Source organism: Cucumis melo, chromosome 11, assembly GCF_025177605.1.
Source record: "Cucumis melo cultivar AY chromosome 11, USDA_Cmelo_AY_1.0, whole genome shotgun sequence".
Taxonomy (NCBI): domain Eukaryota; kingdom Viridiplantae; phylum Streptophyta; class Magnoliopsida; order Cucurbitales; family Cucurbitaceae; genus Cucumis; species Cucumis melo.
The window spans coordinates 27,552,136-27,561,188 of record NC_066867.1 but is presented as its reverse complement, the minus strand read 5'-3'; the positions used below and the strand labels follow the sequence as shown (position 1 = coordinate 27,561,188).

The following is a 9,053-nucleotide window of genomic DNA, read 5'->3' as shown; positions in this document are numbered from 1 at the left end:
TCAAGGACTCCCAAAGTTTGCAAACATGATGACCAAACTAGGCTTCGAATCCCAGTGGAGGACTCATATATACTTTCTCTTCTATATTCTCATTTAGAAATGAGTTCTTAACATCAAGTTGATATAGAGATGATGGTTAAACGATGTTCGCAATTTTTTTAAAATGTTATTATATACTTAATTATTATTTCTAAAACTTTTATTATTATAATTACAAAAAAAATCAAAAAAAAAATCTCAATGGCTTCATCCTAAATTTCCCATAATTATATATATAATAAATAGAAATAAACCCTAGCACTCTCTGTCTATTCTTTTGCTTTCTCCCCACAACCAAAGATTTACTCTCACCTCACTTTCAATCCAATCTCCTCTTTCATCTTCTCCCATCTTTCGAATCTCACAATCAGGAGGCCCCAAAATTTGCAATGGCTCAAGATCGTAAGAGGCAGAGGCCGAACATACTGATCACCGGAACTCCGGGAACTGGCAAGACAACAACTTCATCTGCTTTAGCAGACGCCGCTCAACTCCGTCATGTCTCCATCGGCGATCTTGTGAAGGAGAAGAATTTGCATGATGGCTGGGACGACGAACTTCAATGCTATGTTATCAACGAAGATTTGGTTGGGTTTTTTTCTTCTTTAATCCTTACTTGAACTTCTAATTTCGTTCCCCCTGTATGCTAATTATGAATTCTAATGGTCTTTCCGTTGTATCGAAATTCTCAGGTATGCGATGAGTTGGAGGATTTGATGGAAGAAGGTGGAGTCATTGTGGACTATCACGGTTGTGATTTTTTTCCCGAGCGGTGGTTTGATCGCGTTGTCGTTCTCCAAACTGAGAACTCCATTTTGTATGACCGATTGACGAAGAGGTAAAAGAAATTAAAGCATGTTTCTGCCGTTTGTTAGTTTGTTCGTCCATTATGACTCTCTTGCTCGAGGGATTTTGTTGTGAAATTGTCAAAAAATTTGTATAAAAAGTTCACCTTTTTCATCTTGTCACGAGGACCAATTGATCACATAATTTTCTCAAATCTTAATCTTTTTTATCTCAAAGCAACATTGTGAATGAGATTTGCGAGATTATACAAGCTTTTATAAAAGATTTGGAAAAGATCTAAGGAGAATAGTTGAGAAAGGTTAGAGTTATAAGATTTGAAAAGATTGCATTGAGAAAGCCCAAAACTAACTAACATTTCTTTTGGTCTTTTTCGGTACAAATTTGTGGGGATGAATATTGTACCATTTTTCTAAGTTTCTTATAATATTTGGTTCTCCTTACATTCTGGCAGTGTGACTTTCAAATTTTGAAAAGACGAGAAAGCTCAAGTAAATTTTGGAAACATTATATGAATCTCGGTCTTCATGAAAACTTAACTTTTCATATAAACCTTGATGGTCAATCTCAGCTGAAAAGCACGAAGAAAAACTATTTGAGCAAGCTTTCATGTCTTAGTTGTGGAAGATGAAACTTAAAAAGGGTTATTTCTGACAATTTTCCGATTCTGTTTATGGCAAGCAGGGGATACGAGGGAGCTAAGCTTTCGAACAATATTGAATGTGAAATCTTTCAGATATTACTTGAAGAGGCCAAAGAAAATTATGAAGAGAACATAGTGGTGGCTCTAAGGAGTGACACTGTACAAGATGTAGCTTCAAATGTTGAAACCTTGGCCAATTGGGTCAACAATTGGCAACCTGTAAGCTAAAAACAGATAAAGAAAACAAAGAAGAAGAGATTACTTTTGGAGTGTTCATCTGTTTTCTTGATTCTAATTTTATGTAAAGTAAAAGAAAGTAGGCTTTGCTGCTTGTGATGCAATTGGTTTTCTAGCCTTATCTTTGTAGTTGTATATCTCTCGATTCTACATTGTTGGATTATTAGAAAGTTGGGCCTTTTTTTTTAATCAGGTTTTATCTACTTTGTACCAATGTTTATCATTGAAACCTAATTGGATATTGTTGAAGAATTTGAGGAAGAATTCAACAGTGTTGCATTGAATATTAAATTTTAGGTTCAAAACATTCTTTTCCACTTTATAAAGTTTTCATTTTTACTTCCAAGTTTTGAAATTTGTTCCAAAAAGAAAAAAGAAGTCTTTGTTTAGTTTTTTCTTTACAATAAATTGAATATCGATCTGAGGTTGTGAAACGTACAAAACATCATTTCAAATATCTTTCATATAACTAAGATGAAAATATGCTAATCATTTGAGATGAAATAAATAATAACAACAATCTCTACATTGTAACTTTTAGTTCTGAAGTCAAGTTTCATTCTTTGAAACTAGAATTTAAAAGTTAACAAGTGTTCGTTAAAAATAATCATCAAGGACGAAGTATGTTTTTACGCCTAGATATTTATTACTCTATGAAATTACCACTTTAGTCCTTTTCTCACTCTTGCAATTTCTTTCCAAAAGAAAGGAAAAAAAAAAAGATTATAGAATGTAGGTAGTGATTTTTATAGTGTTGTTTTCTTGGCTTTCCTTCATCTCTATGTTATCTTCCTCTCCATTCTCTCAGTTTAGACCCATTTATATTCTTCAAGAGGACAGAATCTCGACATTTTCTCAGAATCGTGTAATTAAAGGTAATCTGCTTTCTTTCACTTCCCAAATCCCTTAATTGTTCCTTTCAATTCTCCATTTTTTAAGCAGCGTCTAAAATTTGCCCTGAAGGTGTTTGATGAAATGCCATATTCGAATTTCAATGACTTAGTGAAGCATTCTTGTAGTAGTTACACCCTACAATTAAAATATGATATTTTTATATAAGATTATCCAATCATAGAGATGTTAATGTCGGCATGACCCACTCTTAAAAACCAATGAAAAACTAACTGTTTGCTTAAATCATAGAGCACATACCCGTTTGGAACTTAATATCACTTTAAAAATGTCTCATCCATTGGAAAATAGTCGTAGCCATAATGATTCATGTCGATTATAATTTTCATTTTTAATTTCTGGTTCACAAATTGGGCTTGTAGATGCTCTCCCAAGTCTCACCACAATATTTAAATTGTGCCTGAACAAGCATCGAGTTAGGGCTATAACTATTTCGTGAAGGGTGAGATATCTCTAATACGATATTGAGTTCTGAATAGTTACGTACTCTATAATGTAAGCAAAATGTCTATTTTCATTGGTCTTTTTAGTGGTGTTTCACTCTGCTTTAAAGTCACTGTGATTGAGTCATTCGTACAAAAATCTCTATGAAACAAAAACTTTTGAGACGAATCCTTTTGGGTTTTTTTATGTAATATTTTAGTTACTTGTTTGATATGAGCGATTTAATTACAAAAGAATGATGCATCCCAGAAAACTTAAGTATGACATTTTTAGGTGCTTCCATATTTTTCTTCTCTCTACCGCTTTTAATGTTTGCCCCTTTGTTTTCTTGATACAGCTTTGCAGCAAATATTTAAAAGTCCTTTATTTACAAGAATGCTAAGTAGAGGTTTATTCTCAACACATATTTCTTCTTCTTTGAAATGCTTCTCTTCATCAACTTCTAATGTGCTCAAAGTTGGAGATATCTTGAGCTATAACAGAATATTCACCAGTGAAGATGTTTTGGAATACTCCAAAGTGAGTCATGACTCTAATCCTCTGCATTTCGATCCCGAATTAGCTCGACGTGCTGGATTCAACGGTTGTCTTGTTCATGGTTTGCTTGTTGCTTCGATGTTCCCTCATATCATTTCCTCTCATTATGTAAGTCTACCCCGTTTGCATTTTCTTACACTTAGTAGAACTTTGTGAGGGGACTGAGAAATGGCACCTGAAACGTTCTTACAACTGATTTAATGCTTCTTATCTTTTAATGTATGGTGATGGTCTAATCTTTGAAGATGCTCTGATTTATAATGTTGAGGATGATTGTAGCCCGGAGCCATCTACGTGTCGCAAAGTTTAAATTTTAAGTTGCCGGTTTATGTCGGAGAGAAGATTGTTGGTCAAGTAGAAGCAATCGAGTTGAGAGAAAATAAGAAGAGATACCTGTAAGCTTGTTCTTGGGCGAATCTCTACCTTTTCAAATTCAAATTTCAAGTTATCATTTCATCGGGTTTGAGAACGCCAAATGTCTTTCAGGGCTAAATTCAAAACAAAATGTTTGAGGAATGGTGACGAGCTTGTTCTCGAAGGTGAGGCAAGGGCCATCTTACCGGCCTATTTTCATTCCACAAACGAGTAGAAGAAGATGTTCAAACTTCAAAGATTTAAGTGTCGACCGCTCCCTTGTATTCAGGTTTGAAGGGCTTTCAGATGATTTCCTAGCCTCCACTTTCTGTTACTTCATCTCTTATTGATGGGAAATGAACAATATCTATTGTAGGCCATCGTTCTGGATCTGTTTCTTTTTCAATAAATTTGCCATGAGTCTCTTTCCATCTTCAAAATGATCAATTATCATCAACAGAGACTAAAAAAATGAAATAGATTTTCTATCACAAACATAAATTTCACTTATGTGTTCACATAATCTACAAAGCATAATGAATTGAATTTTTATTCAATTGTCTTGTGTTCGATGAGACATCCAAGTAGCGTAAAGGTGTAAATCAAAGTTTTAAGAATCAGAAGATTCTGATTTGGTAATATTTCTATTGCTTGTAATATAACTTGCCCCTTTGATACCATGTTCACTAAACCCTCAACTGCCCTTAAACTCATAATTTTCCAAAAAAAAAAACAAATGAAATGGGGCAAAAAAGGGGAAAAGATGAAAAAGAAAACTATCTTTCTCCTCCGTACCTGGTTGAGGAGCAACAGAGCAATCGTGTGGTATGTACATTATCTATAGTGAGCTACAACACCTATCTCTTAGTCTGTGGCAGAATCAATGATGGTTTGAACTTCAAGATCTTCTGCGTCGCGATCGAAGGAAGATTGATCTACAGAACGGGAAATGTTCAGTTGACCTTGTGGGGTTCCAAAGAGGGTAGTAAATATCTGTCTATGGCATTCATCACAGAAGTAGATATATGTATAATGGCCTTCATATGGGAGCTTATGGACTGCAGCTCCTGGTAAGATCCGATGAACGAAATCGGTCATCGATGGTGGAACCACCATATCATCCATCCCCTGTTTGAATGAACATATGAGATCAAATGGGGTGAGGCAAATCGAAGTACAGTTGACAGCTCCAAAAAGGAATCAGCAGGCTACTACTCGTTATAATAAATAATAAATCAAAATTGTAAAGGTACCAAAAGTTAAATTTTGAGGAAGATGAACATTATCAATCAAAGTCTAACCTGCCATATATGTATTGGACCAAGGAAGCCAGTGAATTCCTCTTGGACGTCACCTACCAAAGATTTGAGCCAATGAATCACGGATTTTACTCGAAGTTTCTGTAACCTGAGATCGTGAAGCCTGAAACCCCAATCTGATACCAGTAATGTAGCTTCCTCCACAAAAGGTTTTGCAATACCTTGCCTGATAGATTCTTCTACGTCCCTTTGCCAGAACTCTTCATAGATTGGATCCTCAACTAAAGCTCTATCCTGAAAAGTGAAAAGAATATTCTGATTATATCCTCTGTGATGATTTACATGGGTGAAGTTTCTATGCAATCTCAAAAGCTAAGTGAATCTCAAGGAAAAAAACGAGTTAACAAAACCTAAATGACTTGGACCAAAAACTACGAAGTTTTGTACAAAGACCTTACATTAGATGTCTAGAACTACATATTACACATGAGTGCATGACAACATTACCAAAACAAGAAATTGGACATCGGCATATAATGGAGACATTCTTCGCATATCGAGATCATAGATGTTTAAACATCAACAATGGGGAAAGGCCACTCTTTCTACAATAGGATCGCAATTAAAAATCAACTGTGACTGGAGATAATAGCGTCTCAGACTCTCACCCTTTTTCCTAGTGATAATGCCAACCACCTATCAATCCGATCATGCTTCCCGGACAGGAAGCTACGACGGTAAAACAGGGGAAGAATAGTAGGAAATCTTCGAGCTAAGAAGTACAGAAATTTCCTCTTTCTACTCCATTTCTGCCATGTCCAACGTCTTTCATCCTTTGTCATACTTGGATCATAGGGATTAACCATTGGAGCAAACATAGCTGCACCTGCAGGACGATGCCAATTAATATCAGAAATTTTCTTACCAACATATAGTCATTGAAACTCTGAAAATGCATTTGGGTATCCTCATACACTATCCCTGTCTCTCTCTCTCTCTCTCTCTCTTTTTCAGTTGGCTTAAAAATCCCACTCTAGTAACACTTTCAGCATTGAATTTTGAGCATTTAACTGAAGAAAAATGGTATTCCCTTATTCATACCTGCAAGTTTATGAGGAATATACCTAAGAGCTGCCCAAGCATGCATGCTCCCTGTGGAATACCCTATTACCCAAAATCTGTCGTTGACACCTAAAGCATCCGCTAAAAAAGACATATCCATTGCTGAAGATTCAAGGTTTCTTTGAGGATGAGGATCACTTTCACCAAACCCCGGGAGATCATACGTCAACAAGCGAATCCCAAACTCTTCCAACAACGAAGACTTAAGCCCAGGCATTCCTAAAGATAAGAATCGTAGGAAAATAAGTTCAGAAAAGGTTGTTCAAATTTAACAAAAAATTTCCCAAAATCTTAAACCCTTTCTATACAACCTGCAAGCCGAGAAGATAGGAAAGTATGAGGACCGATCATTGAAAACCTAGCTGTTTCTGCTGATACACCTTGCTCCTTGTAAGCCAAGAATCTACCATCTGGAAGCATAACTCGCCTGGCGCTCGGAGGATGAATATAAATCTTCTTAATCGGTGAGATGGTAATATCATCCCGTTCAGCACTTAGACTTAAAACTGCAGATAAACAAACCAGATCATTGAAGACATTCTCCAGAGGAAATTCCTCAGTCAACAAGAAGACAACAATCGAAAACGCAAGTGAAAGGAAATTCTTCCGTTCAGATTCTTCAAACAGTTGGAAGCGTGAAAGGATTCAAGAATCGAAGTAAGTAAACGAAGCAAAATTCGAAAAAAAAACGCGAAGGAAGTTCAAATTAATTAATTCCTACTATTCTTCACAAGTCCAGAAATTCACCTGCTAAAACCAAAACCAAAACGGACAGTATAACCATCCAAACATGAAACGGATCCTTATCCTCAGGCAAATACTCATTGAAGAATCGCAATTTACCAAAAACCTTCTCACAAGGTCCTCTCACTCTTTTCTCAATGAACGATCCCTTCCCAAACGTCTTCACAAGATAAGATTCATTATCACCAAAACTCTGCACCACAATATCCCTACACCCTTTCCCGAACTCCAGAGCCATCTCTCCAGCCGCTTTAAGAAACTCCATAGCTTGATCTCCAAAATTCTCCGGCTCACCGGTAGAAGCTCCTACTCCAGGAGGATGACTAGTAGTATAAGAGGGCGGCACTGCGGAAGTCATAGCGTCCGCAGATCCAACTGGCAGAGAAGTAGAATGGCGTCGCCGGAGGACGTGGAAAGAGAATGAGAGAGTGTGGCATAAAATTCAGTGTGGAATGAAAAGAAAGAGAAAGGGAAGTGATGTTGTTGGAAAAGGCTTGAATGAGACGCAAAGGGGAAAAGGAGAAAGAGAAGAATCTTCAATTTTAGGGGTTAGGAGAAGAGAAATTTGTTGACGAAGTGAGAGGGCAATGGCGAAGGGTGGTGATGGTGGTGGTGGTGGTGGGTGGTGGGTGGGGACGAAGACGAATTCAATTATTTTATTTTATTTATTAATTAAAATACCATTTTGGTGTTGTATTTTTCTATTTTGGTTTTATCCTATTTTTAAATCCTATAAAGCTTTTTAATTAGTTAATTTATTGTTAATCTTTCTTCCTATATATAAAAACTACTCTAAAATTTTATTATTTTTTATGAAAGATGAAAATAAAACTAAACTACATTTCTTAGTTCAATTATATCTTCAATTATTTTAAATATTAATAATGTTGGTATTTTAAATATAAATAATAATAATAATAAAAAAAAAAGCATTAAATATAATATTTAATGGAGAAAGAGAGATGCGTATTGGGATTGCTCGAAAAGATGTTAGCTAATTTCAAAGTATGGACGGACGGCTCTACCACTCAACCGTTTCGGTATCCATTATTCTTTTTTTCTCCTTTTCTTTTTAATTCTTACTTTTTCAGTTATCCTCCATCCTCTTACCTCTTTTTTCTTATATATTTTTAACTAATATTTTCTTTTTCTTCTTTTACTTCTTGCATTAATAAAACCAAAATAAATCATTCGTGCATATTTTATAGAATAAATTAACTTATAACTCAACCTAAATATGATTTCAAGAAACCCATGTTTGCTAAGAAGGTGAAAAACCAAATTTCATTATAATTCAACCATTAAAAATATTGGTAATCTCCACTACACAGTGTTGAAATTTGAAATCTTAGTTCAAATTTGTAATAATAATAATAAAAAGAAAGAAAGAAAGAAAGAAAAAATGATGTCAAAAAGTAATAGATTAAAGTAAAAAAAAAAAAAAAAATGTGTGTGGTGGTTGTTTTTTAGATTATTAAAGTTGAAAATTAAAGAATATGAATGTGAGGTGTTGAGGAATAAATTCCAATTGCATTATTCACTATTTGATAATTAATATATGATTGCATCATCTAACCACTTCTATAATTGGTGTAATAGCTAATAAATTATGGAAAATGTAACCAACTTTAATATATTGACCGAATTTAATTTTTTAAAAGAAAGGATAACAAATATGATATTGCTAAACATTACTTGATTTATAAGTTGGTGTCTATAATGCATTGAAATTTGATAAAAATTTTGGTTAGAGAACCTTTTGTGTTCTAAACTTTTAGGAACATAACAATTTAAACTCTAAATATTGAGGTTGGATCGATGTGTAGGATTTTTTCCCCTTTTTTGTAAGTATATTTTTGTTAACTTATACTTACTGTTTTCTTCAACATAAATTAATAAGTCAAATGTAATATCAAAATCCAACATATTTATTACAAACATCACAATAACACGAAATT

The 9,053-nt window shown here is 34.6% G+C and overlaps 3 protein-coding genes across 6 annotated transcripts; 2 read left to right on the top strand and 1 right to left on the bottom strand.

Moving 5' to 3' along the window:
• The first annotated feature begins 285 nt into the window (after positions 1 to 285).
• On the top strand, positions 286 to 1,912 carry LOC103501927 (adenylate kinase isoenzyme 6 homolog). Its single transcript, XM_008465692.3, has 3 exons — positions 286 to 626; positions 732 to 877; positions 1,528 to 1,912. Exons 1-3 carry the CDS (start codon positions 429 to 431, stop codon positions 1,712 to 1,714), a joined length of 531 nt encoding a protein of 176 aa, XP_008463914.1. The 5' UTR covers positions 286 to 428; the 3' UTR covers positions 1,715 to 1,912.
• Positions 1,913 to 2,098: 186 nt separating this feature from the next.
• LOC103501925 (uncharacterized) lies at positions 2,099 to 4,410 on the top strand. Its single transcript, XM_008465689.3, has 4 exons — positions 2,099 to 2,598; positions 3,417 to 3,724; positions 3,896 to 4,011; positions 4,103 to 4,410. The coding sequence occupies exons 1-4, from the start codon at positions 2,505 to 2,507 to the stop codon at positions 4,203 to 4,205; spliced, it is 621 nt and encodes a 206-aa protein (XP_008463911.1). The 5' UTR covers positions 2,099 to 2,504; the 3' UTR covers positions 4,206 to 4,410.
• LOC103501926 (uncharacterized) lies at positions 3,159 to 7,722 on the bottom strand. 4 transcript variants are annotated; one of them, XR_540418.3, is made up of 8 exons: positions 7,099 to 7,722; positions 6,663 to 6,857; positions 6,331 to 6,570; positions 5,898 to 6,115; positions 5,272 to 5,523; positions 4,766 to 5,098; positions 4,010 to 4,433; positions 3,159 to 3,906 (listed from the first exon to the last, which is right to left on the bottom strand). XR_540418.3 is itself a non-coding variant. In XM_008465691.3 (6 exons), the coding sequence occupies exons 1-6, from the start codon at positions 7,451 to 7,453 to the stop codon at positions 4,835 to 4,837; spliced, it is 1,524 nt and encodes a 507-aa protein (XP_008463913.1). In that variant the 5' UTR covers positions 7,454 to 7,722; the 3' UTR covers positions 4,496 to 4,834. The 4 variants fall into 4 exon arrangements, 1 of the variants encoding a protein (XP_008463913.1); XR_540419.3 differs by having other exon boundaries at positions 4,010 to 4,402; XR_540420.3 differs by having other exon boundaries at positions 4,010 to 4,361.
• Positions 7,723 to 9,053: the final 1,331 nt, after the last annotated feature.

Coding starts and splice junctions, on each gene's coding strand:
- LOC103501927 (XM_008465692.3), top strand. CDS start 429: ATGGCTCAAGATCGTAAGAGGCAGAGGCCGAACATACTGATCACCGGA. Junction 627..731: donor ATGTTATCAACGAAGATTTG/GTTGGGTTTTTT, acceptor CGAAATTCTCAG/GTATGCGATGAGTTGGAGGA. Junction 878..1,527: donor TATGACCGATTGACGAAGAG/GTAAAAGAAATT, acceptor TATGGCAAGCAG/GGGATACGAGGGAGCTAAGC.
- LOC103501925 (XM_008465689.3), top strand. CDS start 2,505: ATGTTATCTTCCTCTCCATTCTCTCAGTTTAGACCCATTTATATTCTT. Junction 3,725..3,895: donor ATATCATTTCCTCTCATTAT/GTAAGTCTACCC, acceptor GGATGATTGTAG/CCCGGAGCCATCTACGTGTC. Junction 4,012..4,102: donor GAAAATAAGAAGAGATACCT/GTAAGCTTGTTC, acceptor AATGTCTTTCAG/GGCTAAATTCAAAACAAAAT.
- LOC103501926 (XM_008465691.3), bottom strand. CDS start 7,453: ATGACTTCCGCAGTGCCGCCCTCTTATACTACTAGTCATCCTCCTGGA. Junction 6,858..7,098: donor TTTGGTTTTGGTTTTAGCAG/GTGAATTTCTGG, acceptor GTTTATCTGCAG/TTTTAAGTCTAAGTGCTGAA. Junction 6,116..6,330: donor TATTCCTCATAAACTTGCAG/GTATGAATAAGG, acceptor ATCGTCCTGCAG/GTGCAGCTATGTTTGCTCCA.